This window comes from Vidua macroura, chromosome 4, assembly GCF_024509145.1.
Source record: "Vidua macroura isolate BioBank_ID:100142 chromosome 4, ASM2450914v1, whole genome shotgun sequence".
Lineage (NCBI taxonomy): Eukaryota > Metazoa > Chordata > Aves > Passeriformes > Viduidae > Vidua > Vidua macroura.
The window spans coordinates 26,115,458-26,136,225 of NC_071574.1; the positions used below are offsets into that span (position 1 = coordinate 26,115,458).

Consider the following 20,768-nt stretch of genomic DNA (forward strand, 5'->3'; position numbering starts at 1 on the left):
TTGTTTTTTTCTGTTTAATGGTTGCTTTTTCAATAGTGGACAGTAATTGGTTCCATGTTCGGACTAGGGATAGATTCCAAAACTAATTTTTAAAGTTTTAAGTTTTAAATTTTGTCATGAATTTTAGAGGGATTTGGGCTTTTTCATGCTTTTAACAATAGACAACATTGAAGAGTAAGCTACAATCAGATTTATATTTTTAGTGTCTTTTGTTCAGCTTTTGATTTGGATATATGCTAAGGTTGAGGCCAATGTTGATAAAGTATTTGTAAAACATGTTAAAATTTGGGGGTAATTTATACTATATGAGAAGTCTTGATTTGTTATAGAGAGTTTGCCACTTCGGGGACACTTCCACAGTACTTGTTTTTGAGCAACAATGTGGGATAGTGCCTATTTTCTCCTGTAAGGTACTGCAGCTACTTAGAAGACAGCAGCAGACAGTGCCTTCAGTTTAAAAAAAGATGGGCAACTTTCTTAATCAACAGGTAAAATGATGAGAACTTAAACAGCTCTCATGTGTTGATGTGCAGTATAATGAATAACTGTACAGCTTGAGTCTTACATTTCAAGATTGAGTTCCATTGAGTGGAGCAAGTGGGTTTTGGAGCAGTTCTGAGTGTCTTGCAAATAACACAGCAATCCCCAGAGGTCTGAGATAAAACAGTTTCCCTTAGCTAAGCAAGCAGGTAACTTAAGGACTTTTCCAGAATGTCTGAATATAAATACGCCATACCTGTTTTTCAAAGCAAGGGAAAGGAGCTCATTAGGCACATTTGGATGAAGTGACTTTACTTTCAATTGCTCTTTGTGACATTTTTTCCTAAGTAGGTCAGAATGTATCTGCAGTAAGCTATGATCTGGTTTTTAAGCAATATTATTTCTGGTTTTCTTTCCAATTTTTAGTTTGTGTATCACCAATAAGGATTGGTTGTTATAGGATTTTTTTGTGTTAGGGTGACAGGATAGTAAAGGGCAAAGAAAATAGGGTAAAGGTTAAAAAATAAAAAAAAAAAAAGAAAATTGACTGTAAACTTTGATAGTTGCAGTTCTCATATTTTTAATGTGTTTTGTGGTCTGTAATAAAGGGTGGATCTTACTTTTTTCCTTCACGTGCCCTTTTTGGATACAGTTTTATCACTCTGCTGTATGGGTTCCTGTGCTTGTTCCTGCAGCAGTTCATTTCAGCCTGTTGCCTTTTTATATTAGCATCGGAAATACCTATTCCTTTGTGTTATTGTTACAATACTAGCTTTGCAGAAATTTATTTGACAAGTGGGAAAATTGTAATCATGTAACTTCATTTCCAGATCTTCAGTTCATTAGCCAACTTGGCTAAAATCTATAAAATGTACCAATTCTATTCACTTTGAAGTTTTAGTAGCATTTTTGTTGTTGTTGGAAAAGTTTCCACTGTTAGTATTGTGTTCCCCGAGAGAATTTGTAGCTTGCAAGAAATCTTACTGGTATGCAGACTGTAATATCCCCAGCTTTGTATTATGCTGTGTTGTGCCATAATAGTTTTATGTCTGTTTCCATTTGACATCTCAATTAGGAACTTATTGGAATCACTGTTTTCCTTTTTGAAACTCTGTTTTCAGTCTGCCCATGAAACCAAAATTATTTTCTTGTTAGCAGACATTAATTTGAATATAAAAATTAATTTAGTTGTCCTGGGGAGATTTTTCTGCTCTTTGCTCCAGGACAGTTTCTTTCTTTTAAAAGAAAAATCTATTGTGGATGAGTGGAAGGTGTGATGGACATAATACTCTCACATTTTAAGTGAAACAGTGTGTGTAAAACAGACTGTGATTGTATTGCATTGCAAAGAAGGCAGGATTTTGGTTCATGCATCACATTTGCAAGATACTCCATGCATCATCTGACTATTATGCCTCTCTCTGGCTTTGTGAATTTTACTTTGGGAATTTTTAAATACACTATTCCTTTTAAATACACTATTCCTGAATATTTGTAGTTAGTTTTCTGGGTTTTTTTACTATGTTTTTTTATTTCTTTAAATATATTTCTGTGGGCGTTTGAGTTATTTGATCAGATCTAAAAGATCAGATCTAAAATGTGTGTTGATTTTTAGAGTGCATCAGAGGCAGTATGTTAACCCTGGCATGAGTGTGATTGTAGCTGTTCACCTTTCAGTTATTTCTAATCTCTTTTTCCTTCAGCATGACTTTTGTTGCCTATCCCAATAGGGAATATTATTTGTATGTTAAAACCAGATTTAGATCATAGTGTTATAATAGTCTTGGAATAAAATAGGAAGTTATCTGCCAATTTGGTATGAGAAAAGGCATTTTTGGATTTTGATAAAGTTGAGGAGCCAATACATGTGCCTGGATTTCCATTTTCTTATCAATTCTTTCATTTGTTGCAGTTCATGGACAAATTTACAGGAATTGAATCACCTCACAGGAATTAAATCACCATTGCTTGTAAAGATCTTTTCTTCCCACCTGTAACAAATTTTCTTGATTTACAGAAGAGGCAGCTGACAGTACAGATTCTTTTCTCACTTAGATACTGAGTGGGAGGGAAAAAGCACTGTCTGCTGCAGATATGAGTGATTGAAACTGTTTTTCATAGTTCTGTTGCCACTATTTGAGCTCTTGTGTTTAGACACAAGTGTTCCTGAGAAGGAAGGTAGGCCAGATTTGGTAGCTTTCAAAAAATAAAGGCTGTACACAAGGCATAACTACTTTCTGGAACATTAGTAAATTGTGAATACCATAAAAGAAGGTTAGACAGCATTTATTTGTGCTCTTTGCTGGTCTTTTGTGTTCCCTCCTTCTTTGTTATCTGTCTGCTGGCCCTTCCATTTCAGTGGATGCAAAATCAAACAATCAGAATTGGTGCTAAAATAACTCGAGGTGTAAACCTGTAATAAAAGTTGTTTTTATCTGAGATAAGTAAAAATACTCATGAATTATGAGTATTAAAAGTAAGACAGTAAAGTCTTAATATATGCACAAGTACAATCTATGAAGTATTCACTATATTCTGAATAAATTTATTAAAAACATTTGGAAATTTTTGTGGGGTGATTCAATTTTCTTAGTCTCAATAAAATTTGATATACACTTAATTTTTTTTTTTTTTTTTTTTTAGTTAAGCCCGGGATACAGTATTTTTCTGTCCAATCGTTTTCCTTTTAGTTTCTTCAATGGCCCTCCGCTTCCCCCATGTATTCATACCTTTCTTTCCGAGATGGTAGATTTTTTTTTTCTATTTCATGAAAGAAGAATACATTTTCTGCTGCTGGGAAAAAAATAGCTTTTCTTCCAAAACACTTGAAAGCAGCCGTCAAACATCAGATTCTGTTTAACGTTGCTTTTTGTTTGGACTTTGCGTTAGGAGGTAGGAGCCCAGCTTCTCACTTAAAAAATTTTTTTATTCAGCAACTGATTTGAGAACTGCTTGATGTGGTAAGAGATAATAATGTTATTGCATTAAGAAGTCATTAATTTTAGGCTGTTTTTTGTCTAGGTTTTTATCCCGTTTTTTGGTAAAGATGGCAACCAACAATGCAGTGCTGAACAGACTGGAGCAGAAGGGTGCAGAGGCTGATCAAGTTATTGAGTACCTCAAGCAACAAGTTGCCCTGCTCAAGGAAAAAGCCAGTAAGGATTTACCTATCTTATGCTAAACCTATTAACCAGATGGTTAACAGTAAATGCACATATGAGAAAATGAGAAAATGTGGTGTGTCAGCCTTTAAAGAGTGTTTCAAGTTTTCCAAGAGAAACCTTGCAATCGTAGCCCTTCTTGACTGTCCTGTGGGTTGTGGGGGTTTTGGTTTGGTTTGGTTTTTTTTGAAACTGCTTATTCTGAAACAGAAGAGGTATGGATGAGTAAGAATTAATACACAAATTATAGAAATTTTAGATTTTGTTTGAAGGGAGCAAAGGAGTTGGAAAGAATACGAGACTATGCTTTATCCTGAATTTATTACTGTTTTTTCACAACTATGGCATTCTCTCAAGAGTGGTTCTCTCAACCTTCAACTTTGATATTTTGTACTTAATTGTATCAGTGCAATAAGGTGCTCTGTATGACAAACATTGTCCAGGTTTTCCTGTAGGTTTCTCAGAGTTTTTTCTTGTGATTCTGTTTAGGGGACTGAGAAGATAGTACAGAGAGGCAATTTGATTATATAAGTATTGTAAAAATGTCTATTTCAACAACAAAGAAAATAATTCATAAGTATTTCTGATTATATACTCCTTGAAAGTTTTCACTTTTGTGCTGTTTGGCTCACCATGTTTCACTTTTCTTTAAAAACAAACCTCTGTGTACAAAGTGATGAGTGCTAGTTATTGAAACCTGTTTTTTTTTTTAATGTGTCCACTGTAGTCTTGCAAGCATCTCTGCGAGAAGAGAAGAAGCTCCGTGTAGAAAATGCTAAACTGAAGAAAGAAATTGAAGGGCTGAAACAGGAGCTGATTCAGGCTGAAATTCGAAATGGAGGTGGGGAAAAAAAGTGCTATTCTCATACAGCATTGATGTAGTTAGCACAAAACTATCTTAATTCTTCTTGATTTTTATTGTTCTGTATGTGCCTCTATGGTATTTCTTACATATTCTGGATTTTCCGTGATTCCATGCTTATGACAAGTTAATTGATTCCAACATTTTAATAAGCTGCAGGCCTGACAAATCCATATACTAAACTTAATCAGATATGGAACTAGTTCTTTCTATTTTTTGTTCAGAGTTTCATAATAAGACGTGAACCTCACTGATGACATTGACTCCTTGTAATACTGTAGAAATTGCTACATGTCTAACTCTTCTTGCTACTTTGAATATTTAATCTAGCATGACTGAAAAATCACTAAGGGAAAATCAAGCCATGGTGCAAAGTACAGATGGTCAGGGACATACTAGGAAAGCTGTGTAATGTAAATTTAGAAACAATGTGTTCTGAATTTATGATTCTATGCTTTAGACCAGCATTCCATTGGACTTTTTCTTTGCTCTCCTTCTTCTTGCAAACCTCATTATGGTACAAGCTGAAAAAAAAAGAATAAAAAAAACCCCAAAACTGAAGTGTTTCAGATACACTGTGTTGTCTTTTAAAATTATTGCCAAAAAATCCTTTTCTGCCCTCAACAGTTATTGCTGTTAACCCATGCTATCAGTATTCTAAATTGTTTAAGATAGTATCTAGTGTGTCTGGATGCTGGCATTTAACTGCACTGAATGTTTTACCAGTGTAAAAGCACATTCAGTCTTCAAAAAAGAAATTAACATGTGAATACAGAGAATTCTTTTTCTCAGTTGTATACCAATAAAACCTTTTTGTGTACTAAACCAAACCAGTACTTACATTTCTCTGTTGTCTCTTAGTCTGCAACAGTTCTTGACAGGTGTAGGATATTTCACAGTGTCTGTTGTGCTTTAGAGAGGTCTTAAGGTATATTGGTCCAAGATGGCAAAGGAAATAAATTGATATGCATCTTCCTTTAGTTAGCTAGTTCATCTAAGTGGTAGTAGGACTAAATTCAGATATTTTCTTTTGAAGGAAATAAGATGTTTGTTAGCTTTGAAAGGATTAAGTAGTTGAGCACAGAAATTAGATGGACACGGAAGATCAAAAACACCGCAAGATATTTTTTAAAAACCTGAGAAACAAAGACTTTCACCAGCTAGCAAGCAAGTGGTTGTTGGTACAGCAAATCTCATATTCAAATGATTTTAGAAAGTTGTTTATAAGAATATAATTTGTGCAAATCACTTCCGTGTTGAAGAGGACAAGCATCAACTAACAAAGTGCAGTTCTTCAGAAAAGTTAGTAAATATCTGAAATGCAAAACAAAACATATTCAGAATGGAGAATTCTGTCATGGTGACATCAGAAGGATTTATCAGCTGTTAATGATAAAACATTGAACAGATTGAAAGGAACTTTAAAAGATCCTCTCATCTATCGTTGCTTGAGAAAGGGAGCCTTGATGGTACTGCTTAGTGCTCTGATGATGCTTACCCTGTACAATTACTGGGTTAAAGCCTTGATGAGATTCTTGAAGAGCAGAATGTAGAAGAGAGGTGCTTCTTACACTTCTGTCTGGTAAGGTTGATAGTGCAATGTCCAGAATTATGTATCAGCAGTTTAAAAAGAGCTGTTGAAGGTAATGTGGAGAATTTAGGGAAGGGAAGAGAGAAATCAGCAGATCATGTTAGGGCTGCAGGTAATTTTGTAGGCTCAGTTTCTTAAGTTAATCATAAGAGTTGATGGATGATCTGAATATGATATAAAAATGATTTTGTGCGTAACTCATTTATGGAATAGTCTCCAGTATGACAAAAGCTAGTAGCTATAAACTGAAACTAAACAAATGGGAAATAGGGAATTGGTAGAAAAAATAACTAGATGTTGAAATCAACTGCAAAAAGAGATGCTGTTTGCTTACATATTTTCTTGTATTTAGGACTTTTTCACATTTAAAAATCTGTAATCAAACACTTTGTTTTAATTGATCATAATCACATATAGATTAAGTTCTGAAATGTGTTTTGTAATGTGGTTCGCTACTCAGCAGTTGTGGTTTAGTATATTAAGCAAAATTTTCAGTTCTCTCTGCATTTTCATTTATATTGTACACTTAAAAATGTCAGTATTCAAAGTTCTGGTACTGCCCCTGACTTTTGTGGTTTTGATTTTAGTAAAGCAGGTTGCAGTTCCTCCTGGTACAACCCTTTCTACAGCTTCGTTTTCAGAGGATGTTCCACAATCTACAGCAGTTACAGCATCTTCTGGTTCCAAAGATCAAATTAAAGGTGAAGATGAAGAAAAGAAAAAGAAGGAAAAAGTAGAAAAAAAAGGTATTTCACTTTCCTTATCTCTGATAGACAGTTGAGGTATTTAATTTATGCAAATGCTTTTACGTGATTTTGAGCACAAAAATAAAGCTTTCATACAGCTACAGTAGGAAGAGTCATGTGCTAGATCTTAAATCTTGAAAATACTAGAAGCTAATGAAGGCTGTCAGGTAAGCTACAGATTCTTCCTTGCATGGGATACATGCCAAATTCTGTTTAATGTGACTGCACTTCTTCATTTAAAAAACCACCACCAACAAAAAACAGGGCATGTCTGTTGGACACCTGTACCTGTACTTTTTTGCAAGTTATCTTGTAACTTAAACCTGTGTTTTGCAATCATTCTCTTATGCAGATTATTATTAATTTGCTATTATTGGATTTGTACAGGTTTTCAGAATTTGGATGTTACGATAGTGTGCTGTCTCTTTTTTTTCTGGTGAGCTGTACAGCGACTTAGAAGCTATTTTATATTTTTTAATGTATTTCAGCCTTTGACACATTAGTATTCCATAGAGCTGTAAATACAAAAGCAGATGCCACATGTTGTAGCAGGCAATTAAATTCTTCTCTCAAGTATTCAGCAGCTACAGAGCAAGTATTCAGTTGGTAAGGAAAAATAAAACTTTTCTATATATGATGAGGGGAAGTACAATACAAGTAGCTTAAATTCAGTCAGACAAATGCAGATCACAGAATATCCTGAGTTGAAAGGGACCCACAAGGATCATCAAGCCCACCTCTTAAGGGAATGGCCCATACAGCGGTTGAACCCACAAATTTGGTGTTACTAGCACCATGCTCTGGCTGACACAGCTCATCTCATATGGAAAGCATACAGACTTTTGCCTTATGCTGAAATAAAGCACACACATTAAATAGTAGCCCTGCACAGGCTATTTCTGTGGAGTTCAGCATCTGTTGCAGGTATTGCATTTAACAGTTGAAGTAACCAAAATGTAAAATTTGTTTTTAAGTCTAGAAATTGATGAAATGATGGACTGTCTCAAAACCCTTTGCTTTCTGTCACCTATGTAATCTCTTTCCTCTCTGGTTATTTTAATATTCTTTGTTCTACTTCTTGCAAACCTCATCTGTATAATTTTTCTGTATGTTGATTGTGGACTGACTCTGACAGTGGCCAGAGGAGTGCATTTTTCTCCTTAGCCTCTGGCATTGAAATGGATATTTTCTATGTATCTGTATGTATACAGACCATGTACATATTTGCTTTGTTCTCTTTTGAGGAAAGAGTTAATTTCTCTTGTAGAGGAATGTCATAGAGAACAGTGTGGAATTATACCAAGGATAAACTTAGCGTGTCTTTCAAAGGATCTTAGATATTATATGTTAGCCATTTTGATTGGGATTTTTATCCAGTTTCTCTTATATTATTATATATACAATTGATTTTATTAATCAAATTGTCAATTACATTAAAAACCCAAGTCATAATCACTAGAGATTTTCATTCATCATAAATGAACAAATATTTTTGCAGAGCTGTTGCTTATATTAAAAAATATTGCCCTTTTATTATTGACTGTATCATTTAATTTCATGCTTGTACTAAAACAATGATGAATGAAATCAAATTGCATTATGTGTCCGCTTTACCTTTTGTGCTCCTTTAAGAAGGGAGTTTAGTTTACATTAATATGTAAGTTATCTTGATGAAAGAATAACAGAATATGCTTATTTAAAATAAGCACATATTAGATTTTTTTAATCTCCCAGAGATTATAGCTGTTAAACAAGTCTTGAACATCTCCTAAACAGCACAGTCCTATCTATAAACTGGATGTAACTTGCTCATCTTGAAAGGAATATTGCATATTTTATTATTCTATGATTTATATAAGCAGCTGTGTATGGGGAGTGTTGGTTCACTGTTGTTTTATACTACACAGTCTGTGTGTATGATGATCATGGGGTAAAGACACCACACCAAGGGAATCTTGTAAGCCATGAGCATTTTCATGCACTGTTGTGTTTGGGAAGTGCAGAATGTTGGCTAATGTCATCTTGAAGGGTTGTATTGCAGCTGTGACAGTGCAGCTGCAGCAACTTCACAGCTCCTGGCTGTGTACCACGCTGATAAGCACTCATAACCTGATGGACTGTGATTCCCTAGTTTCCTTATGCTGGTGAAGCACCATGGCAAGGCTTACTGGTAATTGCTAATTATTTGAATGGGATGATCAGGTAATTGATACGGCCTTTGTCACTTACACATGTTAGCTGCACTTAAATTCAGGATGACTTTACAAACAGGAGGTGGTAATTAGTTGAGGTAATGATGTAAATTGAAGTGTGTATGACAATTCACCAATGGAAACTGGTAACAGAGGTGCTAACTCTTTACTCTTCTTTTGTGTTTTGCGCAGAAATTACGCTTATTTCTGAGACTGTAGCTCACTTTTCCCTTGCAGTAGTCATATATGTTAGTTGTGCTTTTTTTTATGTTTATTTCATGGAACAAAATGTTCTCTAATAGGTGAAAAGAAGGAGAAGAAACAGCAGCCAACTGCTGGAAATAGTGATGCGAAACCTGTAGATGTTTCTCGGCTGGATCTTCGTGTTGGCTGCATTATTACTGCTGAAAAGCATCCAGATGCAGACACTCTGTATGTTGAACAAGTGGATGTTGGTGAAGCAAGCCCAAGGACTGTTGTCAGCGGTTTAGTGAAACATGTTCCTCTGGATAAGGTATTGACAAAATTATTTACTGATAGCTTTTCCTTTCCTAAAGTTTCTTAAGGCATTCATCTGTTAAAAACAGGACATGTTTTTATTCTGCTAAAAGATTTGTACAGTCATGAGAACAAATATAAAATGCAGATGGAAGTAATACTTAACAACATTTGCCAGAAACCAGAGAAGTACCCTTACCCCAAATCAGTTTCTGATTGCAGTGTTTCTGTCCTGGGATCTTAGTCCAATTCCTCTGCCATCGGTGCACACTGAACTCCTAAACTAAACAGATGGTACTCTTCTTTTAGGTTTCCTACTATGTAGTAGAGAAATCATAGTAACTTTTTTTGTATGATCCAAACTTTTGAAACCTTTGCCTTCCAATTCTCTTTTATAGCCTGTTGAAATTTTTGGCATGAAGTAAAGCAGAGCGTGTGTAAATTCAACTTAGCTGACAATGAATAGCACAACAGTGGAATACAAAATGCATATTTTTACTTCCTTGTGCAGAATAGAATGTGTGTCTATGCTTTTTTTTTTTTGTTAATACACTTTGGTGTTTGACACAGATGGTTTATGGGTGCCTTTGAACAACCTAAGACTTCAAGATCTAGTTTTCCTTTCACACCTCTTCTAGAGGGTGAGAGGAATTGACTGAAGGCTGCTCCTAAATTCAAATGCAAGCTTGGCATTTAAAGCAGTGTTGTGTAGAGCAACTGCAAAATGGATCATGAAGGAATTGATCTTAGTCTGGAAAGAGCTCTACTTTCTTAAATGTCTTTTCGATCCTTATTTGCACACTGTCCCCATGGTAAGACTGCAAGCATAGGAAACAATTAAAATTGTGATTGCTTTTTTTATGCTACAGAAAGTTACTGAACCAAAAAAACCCATCTGAATATAGTAACTATCCTGCACTGATCACCTGATGATGTCTACTTACTGGATTTGCACTGGGCAAAATCTCAATTCTCTTGCTTTTAGCAGTCTGCTTTCAAGAAAGCATGTAGAGGAAAACATCTTAAAAACCACTCTAAATAGTCTAACAAACATGAAGTGTATAGAATGAAATGTCAGCAGGAGTCATTTCTCTTTGACCTTCTTTCTGAGTGGAAAAATAATCTGAGGTACTCATTAACAGAGAATTAGGGATCATCCTTGCACGTTCTTTGAGAACATTTTTGTTTGCGTGTCTGTTTTTGGTTTTGGCAAGTCTCTATTAAGACAGTAAATTTTTAGGGGCAAGCTTCCATCTTTTTGTGTTTTTTGAAGTGTTCAAAAATGTGAAGGCCTGGCATGTGTCTACTGCCATATATTGAAATAAAAATATATACATCAGATGAAGGACCATAGCCATAAATTTCTTCACAAAAAAATTCAGCTGTTTATGATTTTGGTGTTTGATGTGGTAATTTAGCAGTGTTTGAGGCTGTAGTATTTGTATCATCTGATTTTACTTTTGGTTAGGAAACACAGTATGTATCTTCACTAACATTTCAGTATGCAGTGCAAGTTATTTATGGGTGTGAAAACTTCTGGCATGCCCACTTTATATGTGAAAGGCTGTGGTTTTGTTCACGTGGTGGTGAAGCCACGTCAGAAGTTGCGCCCTCTGTTGTCATGAGCACTTGTGTCGCAAGTAACAGGGATATGGAAGGATCTCGGCACAAGGTACACCATGCCATTGCTGAGCTGTTTTTGGCTGCTGGGGACAATTGGGGAAATTTCTGAAATTCTGAAAAAGGAATTGACACCTTTTCTGCCACTGCATTTGGTTTTCTGAAGTGGATCTCTGTGTGTTCCTAGCATCAATACCTGTTTCAGGCAATTGTTCTTGAAATAGAGGCGATTCTCGAGTGTCACTTTTTGTCACTCCTCCTCATTAAACTAAGAGAACCTCATATCAGTGATCAGAAGTGAAGAACAGGAATGCAGGGAATGTATCTTAAACTTAACAAGAAGAGAAAAGGCCACCATCATCCTCCAGAAATGCTATTCTACAACCATTTGTTGTAAGAGGATACATTACAGTTATATCTGTTATGAATGATATACTCTGATCTTTGTAGCAGAAGCCTTTTCTTCCACTTAGATGCCTTGAAATCTTTTCTTTCTAGATCATTGTGATGTCCACCCAGTAATTAGCCTTCCATTCATTAATTGTTATTCAGTGCTAGATAATGCTACAACTTGCATTTTAGTCACTGACCTATTACAACCATTTTTTTGTGTTTTGTGCTACTTATTTCCGTAGCAATAACTTGAGAAATTTTCAGTCAGTGGGCTGGCTTGAAACTGCTGCAAGATAACTTTTTCTTCTCAACTGCTTAATTTTGGCTATTTATATTCTTGCTTTGTAAGGTGTTCTCCCTGGAAAATATGCAGTGTTTGAAATAGTTGATCATATGAGTTTTAGTAATTATTAATCCTGCAGGTTTTGTTCAAAGTTTGTAGTGTGGCACAAAGACCAAAATCTAGAGATCTTAAATACTTACATATAATGTGCACTAGTAGCATGGGAATTAAGATGTCCTTACTTTGTCTCTTAAGAATGTTCAGGATTTAATTTTTATTCCATTTGAAAGTGTGGTTTGTTTTAGAGTCTAAAGTGTGGCAGTTTTACTGAGCAAAGAGTATTTTCTCTGGTTTACTATTGTAATTATTAAAATAAAACAACAAATGGAGAAACTCAGTTTTACAGGTTTGCACTAACAAATTCAGTGTACAGTATATACAGCCATTTTCAGTGGTTAAAAAACACTCAAGGCATTTGGGTTAACTAAGATAAAATTTAAGATTCAAGTGAGCTCATTATGTAAAAGACCTCTAAGCTTCCAGAATACAGTTTGAAATTTTTTCCTATGGGCCTGATTTGTAGACTTGTTATTGTTATTTTTATTATTATCATCATTAAATTATTATTATCATTAAATAGAAATTGTTTAGTTAATTGTGCTATATTGAAAGTGGACTAAAGTGGTGGTCTGTAATGAATAAAGATGGAATGTGAGTGAAATGCCTCGCCTCGTTTTTAATTTTCTAAATTGCATATTTTATATTTCCGTGATAAATATGTCACATTTCAGCATTTAATCCCTTTTTCACTGGCTGGCTCTTAAGGGGTTTATATGTTAAGTTACTGGTATCCAGCCATTAAAATGGTGAATCTGTTGCTATGTGTTTCTCTTACACTTCACTTGTCATGGTAAGATCTCATCACTGTCATTCTGTCATTATAATGAAATAATGGGAGTCCCCAAAGCCACATGCCATTTTAAGTACTCACATCCTTCTGTTTTCCTCTCCCAAGATGCAGAATCGGATGGCAGTGCTACTCTGTAACTTGAAGCCTGCAAAGATGAGAGGAGTAGTGTCCCAAGCAATGGTGATGTGTGCCAGCTCCCCAGAAAAAGTTGAAATTCTGGCTCCCCCACCAGGAGCGGTACCAGGGGAAAGAATCACTTTTGAAGGTTTTCCTGGTAAGTAGGTAGTTGGGAAAATGATAGAAACAAGTATGCCAAGGTAACCTCAGTGTTGAAGCATATAAAACAGCTTTTTTTAAAGCTGGTTGGGTTTTTTGTTTAAATTTTCTGAATTAATTCTTGTTTTAATTTTTTTTATTACTATGCTAATATTGTGTAAATAAAGGATTGCAAATACTTTTACATCTGTCAAAAACTTTTAACTTGATTAAGTTATATAGAGCTTTAAGTCTCAGTGAGTATTTCAATTTTGAAAGATATGGATAAACATATTTGTACTTAGCAATTTGCAACAAACAAATGTAAAGCATCTTTCACAGTGTTTCAGTGTAAGTGATGAAGCTTTTTTTTTTTTTTTTTTTTTTTTTTTTTTTTTTTGAGGAAGAAGGGATGGAGGGGGGGATAGAAGGGGTTGGAAGTCTCCTATTCGTGAGAGGAGCCTGTAATATTCTAAATACCAGGGTTTTTTTCTCTGTTTGTCTGGGGCAAAATGTCTTTTTAGGTTTCCAAAGAGAGATACTGGACTTAATAAAATCAACAAATCCATCTTTTTTTCAGAATATAAATGAGAATTTTACCAAATTAAACTTTATCAAAAGATAATTTTTCATCCATTTTTCAATTTCTTCTCTATAAAAATGATTAATTTTTGACTGCATATTGGAAACTCAAATAAAGCATCATAGGTTTATCATGTTGTTGAATGCTTCCCTCCTACCCAAATGCCAGTTCATTATTCTCAATCTGAAAGGGATACAGTCAGATCAGCTTCTTCTGTTGCTGTATTTATTAGCACTGTTATTTTGTTATTTTATAATGGTTATGAGTGTTTTCATCAGTAAGTGCTGGTTCATTATGATCCCAGTAAAAAGGGCACTCATACTCATAAAAAGTGCCATTGAAAATGCTGTCTATTAGAGCTGAGTGTGAAAAGAGAGACTAGTATAAATAATCTTACATGGCACAGATGAGGGGAATGCACCTGCAGCACGCTGTGCACTCCTTGTGCATAAGGAGAGTTTCTTCCCTTTCCATTGTTAGAGTTATTGCTGTATTTTTTCACTCATTGTGGCTGTCAATCATAAAGGAAGTTTGTGTGAGGACTTGGTGCTGCCCTATTCCATAAAGGTGAGGACACGCCGGTGGCTCAGTTGCTGGTGCCACATGGGAGCTGCCTGTAGACTCCTCTCTTACAATCAGCTGCCTAGGTTTATCCTGCACCCTAGGAATTAAGGAATTTGTGCAGCACAGCCCAAGCCCAGACCTACTCAAGTCAGCTGTTAAGTGGATCACAGAGGTCTTGGTGAACAGTGCTCTTCTAGTCAGGATCACTCCATCACTTAAACTTGAAAGAGCATGGTCCAACTCCCAGTATTTCCCACACTGGGTGAAAGTGTATGTGTGCACATTTATCAATGAAGTATTCATCTTCAGGATGAATTTAATGTTCAAAAGTTGGCTTTCACATGTGAGAAAATGGTGTAACTTTTATTTTCTGCACAGAGCCATATGAACCTTTATAAACTATTGCACTCCTGACAATTTCTAGCTGTACAACAGAGTTTTGATTTATGAACCTCTTGGCAAGCTCTATGGTTAAACATATTTGCATGCAATACCTTTCAGAAATACATATGTATGTATATATGTATATTTATACTTCTCAAGAGTTAAATTGTGATGCTTTAAAAAAAAAGATATATTTTGGTTAGAATATGATAAAGGAAGCAATGCTCTATCTAGGTGCTTTATGAAACAGAAAAATAGCTCAGCTTGCTGTGATTTAATGCTCCAATTGAAAATACTTTAAAATAATACTGTTTTAAAAGGAAATCATTCTGGCGGCTTTTTTTTTTCCAGTTTTAGTTTCCTGTATTGAAAATATACCAAGCTTGCTGGTTGAGATGCAGAACTGGTTAGCTGTACTAAAATCTGAAATGCTTCGGCAATCAATTGCATTGACTAAACTGTAGGAATTCATGGCTTCTAGCTGTTATCACATATAGTGAGTAAAGATGGATTAAATGTTGGAACTTTGTTACCTGCAAGAATCACACTCACACTGCTATCTGTTGCTGTGGAAATGGATGTGCAAGAGTGCATCAAGTTGCACAATAAACACTTCTAGTGCATAAGCCCTGGAAAATGATGTACAGGTTCACCCCTCAAAAACGCTCTTTACCCAGGTTGAAAGTCTTTTATTGTTTGCTTTTGTCTAAGATACAGCCTTCCTCCAAACTTACATCTCAAGTAGCTTCATCTGCCTGGCATTTGAAAATGTGAGAGCTGGTAGAAGCGCTGTTTTCTGTTCACCAGCATAGCTGTTCTTGCACATGACTGATGAAGTGAGTTCTATCAAAATAATTTAACTATTTGACTCCAGTTGTTTGGGTTTTTTACAGTGGCAAAAAGCTTTTCCTAGAGCAATCAGTTATATAATTATTTGTTCTAAAATTATTACCAGGTCTTATGGTATGCAGACACCATGTTGTTAAGAGATATAGAATAAGCTAAAGGTGGTATCTAAGTTGTTCTAGTTCTGAAGTTACGACTTGTAGCCAGTGAGACAAGGTTTTCTGTGGATTATATCAGTTTCCTTCTGGTGGAGAGCCAAAGACACAGGGCTCCGGTAAGTGCCAAATGAAGGTTTTTACAGGTCCTTTGCAAGGTGTATGTATCCAGGGCTATAGATTGTAGTCTGAAATGTGGCACTATATTCTAATGCTTCAGAAAGAGCTGCTTGGAAAAGAGATTTAAGCTAATCATTGACTTCGAAAATTTACCTAATGCTTAATAGTACAAAGTGGAGTGATCTATCTTCTTCTTATATAAAACTTATTTAAAAGAATTCTCAGACTTGTGATTTTGCTATCTTGAGTAGGAAGATGTAAAAGAAAACACTGGTAGATGGAGACCTACAAAATCATAGTGACATCTGCTTCTGTAAATTTATTTGTTGAGTACTTGTCTTTTCAATGTTGCGATTATAAACTAAGTCAGGGGGAAACTCACTGGGAGACTGGAAAACTGTTTCTCAGTTTTTAATGGGGTTGAACATCTATCTTTACTCACCTTTTTTGTGTTAAAACCTTCTGCTTTTTGGCTGCTGCTGTCTCCTCAAAGACCATCTGGCACTTGCCTGATGCTGTTACCAGGAGGATAGACTCCTTGTTGTGTCAGATGTCATTTAATTTCACTGCTTAATTGTAACCATTTATATTCTGATCAAATTTTTGTTTTAAAAAGTAATTGTAAAGCATAAAGATTCAGTTGGAGTCCTTGAAGTTAAAATAGAAAGGACAGCTGGGTCTTATTTAAGTTTGAAGTATGAAAGTCTGTGAAGCAACAGAAGCACCACCAGCAACAATAAAGCAATTCTAAAATGCACACAGCTGTCTATCAAGCAGCTTGGAATTGAGCTATTTTTAAGTCTTCTCTCTCCATTATACAAAATATTCATGAGATACAGAGTAATTTTCTTTGGCCGTTTTAGTCAAAGTAAACAAATGGTATCTTGTCTCAAATCAGTTAATTTTTTTTTTTTTTGTAGCAACTGGAGTGTTTACCTAGAACTACCCTGAGTTTTATAGAGGAGTAATTTGATCAGGAATGCTGTTGCCTAGAGTACTGTTCTGTTTTGTTTATTTATTTGATGTCTTTGCCCTCAGTGGAATTTTTAATACTGAAGTGTTTTATACTCCAGTGCATTAATCTTCAAAGTCTCTTGAGCCTTTTTTGCATTAAGAACTTTATCAAATTTTTATCCATCTTTACTGGAATGGTCTGATTTTTAAAACATAGAAGAATTCTTCTATCATGTGTGTGTAAATTCTACAACCTTCTACACTTTGCTTTAAGAGAGCAATAATACTTGAAGATTTGTAGCTAACTGTGAAATCTCTTTTCTAATAGAAGTATCAGATACTTTGATGCCACAGGAACCAAAAATCTATTACTTAATTTATATAATTAAATTATCATTCAGATCTAAGAATCACTAGTAATTTAGTGAATTACTATCTCTTTAAAAGAATAAAAAGTGGTAAAGCTGGAGTGCAGTGGTTAGCCTGTAGTTAGCAGGTTTTTTTAATCAAAGCTAGAGCGTATGGATGCTTTCCTTCAGCTGCATGCTTACAATCCACTGTGGGGTAAGTGGCATTAAGTAAAGTCACTCATCACTGTGTCCTTTTGCCCCTTGCTGTGCTGAGATACATTCTTTCAGCAGTTTTTCAACTGTTACAAAGTGGAGAGGTTTCTTGCTTATTATGAAAATTTTTTGTAATAAAGCTGTGAGATGGAATGATATGTTTAACAAAATTTGGGACCTCTTATTTGGTCCATTTTTGGTAAAGAGAGTGGAAAGCTGATTAAACCATTAAAACCTTCAATTTATTTTATTTATAGAAACTCTTCTAAAGAATATTTTCTGGGAAGAAGGAATGCAGTGAGGAGAAGGCATAGGAAAATGCACAGCCTAAAGCTCTGGTAGTATTTAAAATTGGTGCCTATGCTAATCTAATATGAGCTCACCACAGATCCCAAGGGAGCTTGACACAGGATTCCAAAGAAACTTATTAGCATCCAAAGTGTGTTTTTTATAATAAAAGTCAGGAGGCTTCCTTACTGAAAGAAAAAATCATGTGCTTTTTATATTTGACAAGGGGAAGGAAAATGTACAATGGATCTCTTAACATTCTGTTTAATGATTTTATTAGTTTCTATGCATTCACCATGGTCTAAATCCAAGTTTGGTCTAAATCCATGAACCTGAGTATTAAGCTTATTTATTTTTGTGAAAATGCACAATTAGCTCTAAACATTTAATAGTTTTTATTTAATAGTGCAATTATTTAAGTAATTAGAGTATTTAAATTTCTTCCTCTATTTAATATTAATTATAAATATTATATAAAGAAAATTATTCATGTTATGACTGATTTTTCTTTGAAATACTAAATGCACTCTGGTTGTGAAATAACTTGACTGCATTATTAAATACTGCTTTGGTGAAGCTAGCTTACTTCACAGAGAAATCTGGCCTAGTCTCCTTCTCTTGCATATATAGAAACTACAGAATACAGACACCCAGACACTGCAGAATACCCATACAGACAGAAATAGCTCAGGTTTGCAGGCATTGAGAATGTGAGTAGGCTGAACTATGGAAAACATTTAAAGGAGAATACCAATAAGGCGTAAGGCAGGCTGGAATGAGAGTAGTTTATTTAACCACTGGTTGGTCAGTCAGTCAAGACTTACCAAGCAGTGATGACTTTCAACCAACTACTAGGAAAAGATATGTTAAAATCCCTGTAGTCTTACAGTTTTTCTTCCTGAACCTTTGGGAATGCTTTGTAGTGCAACACTAGACTTTCTGCTCACTTGGAGGGCTCTTCCTCAGAGAGGATCTCAGGGAGGATATGATTCCTAGGATTTGTTTTTGATTCTTGCTTGTTCTGGAACTTTTGATTTTGATAGTTTGGGCAGAATAGTACCAATATGGCACTACAAGGAAGTAAAAACATATAGTGAGTGTAACAACAATGAAATAGCATGAGATTTCTTTGAGCATTTAAATCTGCAATTCTTGTGGAGTTTTTAATTTGTCTTTCCTGTGTGACACACAAGAAATTAAAAGCACCCAACAATCTTATGATTAAATTATTGTATTAGAATTAAGAGATTAAACTTACTTTACCTTTGAACAGAAAATAATAGTACAGTGAATTGGCTGCCTAATTTTATCTAGATTATGTCAGTAGGCAGCAGTTAATCTTTGCAGCAAAATTAGTTCTCTTCTTTTGTGTCTGTATTTCGCATTTCATGCTTATTGAAAAATATCCTTCACTATGCTATCTAATTTGTTGACAGCATTTCAAAACATTAATAGAAGAAGCCTGCATTTTGTGGTCATTAGAGATCCTTAAATAATCAGATTTGCTGATGTCATTAGTTACTGTCAATACTGCTAGGGTGTAGGTGTCTTATCATGATGTATCCATGGAAACAGGAAACTGAGGCTTATCAAGACTGAGGCTGAAACTCTAATTGCTGAAACTCTAGCTAATTTCTACTGCTTCTGTTGTTTTGAGCACCAGAGCTTGTCATCAAACAATACAATGCATAGCAGAACAGTGTGTAACTTGGGGCTAAAATTATATGTCAATATTCTACCTCTGGACTATTCTTGTCTAAGTTCAGTACTCCTCAACTCTAACAGCATCTGCTAAATGCATTTAATTACTTACAAAAAACATCATTCATTTCTAAAGTTAAGATGCTGACAAACTTGTCTTGGTGAACAGTGTACTTCTGTGGTCTGTATGTACTCAGTTCTTGGGAATTCTTTTGGTCTGTAGTATAAACTAACAGCAGTGGTTTAATTTCTTCCTTTTGACAGTGCTTGTTGTCTGATACAACCTTTTTACCTTGACAGATTATCTTTTTCAGAGAGGTTCTGGAGGCATTTCCTAGACAATTCCTAATTCCAATTAAAGTTTTCATTTTGAGAATCAAAAGGAATGTTGGGGGTTTTTTTCCCTTAAAAGTGTGTGCAGTGATGCTCTGTGGGCTGTCATAGATGTGTAAGTATATAGAGTTCTTGCTCGGAGTTGTGTGCTATGAGGTTATTCTTTGTTTTGAAACAGGAGATCCTGAGAAGGAGCTTAATCCAAAGAAGAAGATTTGGGAGCAAATCCAACCTGATCTTCATACCAATGACCAGTGTGTTGCTACATACAAAGGAGTTCCATTTGAAGTGAAAGGGAAAGGAGTGTGCAGAGCAGAGACCATGGCAAACAGCGGAATTAAATAAATAAATGGTTATTAGAAACTTTTACAGATGTTGAAATGGAAAGTTGATGCAAGCAAAATAAAAAACATGAAATGCATGGCTAAGACCTGTTTTGTTTGACTTCTTTTCCATACTATGTTACATCTCCCAACATTTTGACAATTCACTCATTCACTAGGCTTGTTGTCCTTGAGGTTGTGTGCTGTCAGCAGTTATTAACCACTCAGTGCTCGTAACTTAATTGCCTTGGCTTGTTTGTGGTGGGACCACTGGCAGGCAAGTAAATTTTCTGGACAGCTTGAAGGTGTAGAGCTTCTATTTAGCAAGAGCTAAAACAAATAAGGAAAATATTCTGCCATGTTCTTTGTGTGCAGGACTAGCAGTTGGTTAGTGAAGACCACAATTGTCTGTATTCTTCCAGTCACTTTGTAATAGTTTTTCTGCTCTTCTTCCAAGCAGTTTTCAGATGTGTTTTAAGCCTCTGCACCTTTGTTCTTGCCTATGTTCTCTCTGTAGTCTGCAGTCAGTTGTAACTGGAAGATTAAACTGTGGTGGTTTGTGCCATTGGATATGCAAGTGGACACACTTTCATGTCCCCACAACGAAGCCATTATAATTTCATTAAGATCAAAGCTGCCACTTTGCTAGAGTAGTTCTTTATCCAGTCTACCTAGATATATCCTTCCAAACCGATAGGTAGGACTAAGAAATAATTAATAACAGATTTCTGGCACTAATCAAAAACTAAAAAAAAACCTCAAACCGCCAAAAACCAACCCCCAAAAAGCAACCAAACAAAAAAATAATCAATTTCCAGTGTTCAAACAGGTATAAAATTTGATTTTTTTGTTTTGTTTCAATGTGCTTTTATGCAATGATGTTTTATATGAAAAGTGCTTTGGTTTTAACAGAAATAGCTTCTTCAATTTTTAGTTAGAATTATTTCATAGTAATGAAAATAC

The 20,768-nt window shown here is 35.2% G+C and overlaps 1 protein-coding gene across 1 annotated transcript in view; it reads left to right on the forward strand.

The window, feature by feature from the left end:
- AIMP1 (aminoacyl tRNA synthetase complex interacting multifunctional protein 1) overlaps positions 1–19,910 on the forward strand; it is a 32,029-nt gene extending 12,119 nt beyond the window's left edge. Inside the window, exons 2-7 of the mRNA XM_053976654.1 lie at positions 3,502–3,635; positions 4,369–4,482; positions 6,682–6,840; positions 9,335–9,546; positions 12,842–13,010; positions 19,661–19,910. Coding sequence (XP_053832629.1) covers positions 3,502–3,635; positions 4,369–4,482; positions 6,682–6,840; positions 9,335–9,546; positions 12,842–13,010; positions 19,661–19,827 — 955 coding nt within the window. The 3' untranslated portion in view covers positions 19,828–19,910. The remainder of the gene's footprint in view (positions 1–3,501; positions 3,636–4,368; positions 4,483–6,681; positions 6,841–9,334; positions 9,547–12,841; positions 13,011–19,660) is intronic.
- The last annotated feature ends 858 nt before the right edge of the window (positions 19,911–20,768 follow it).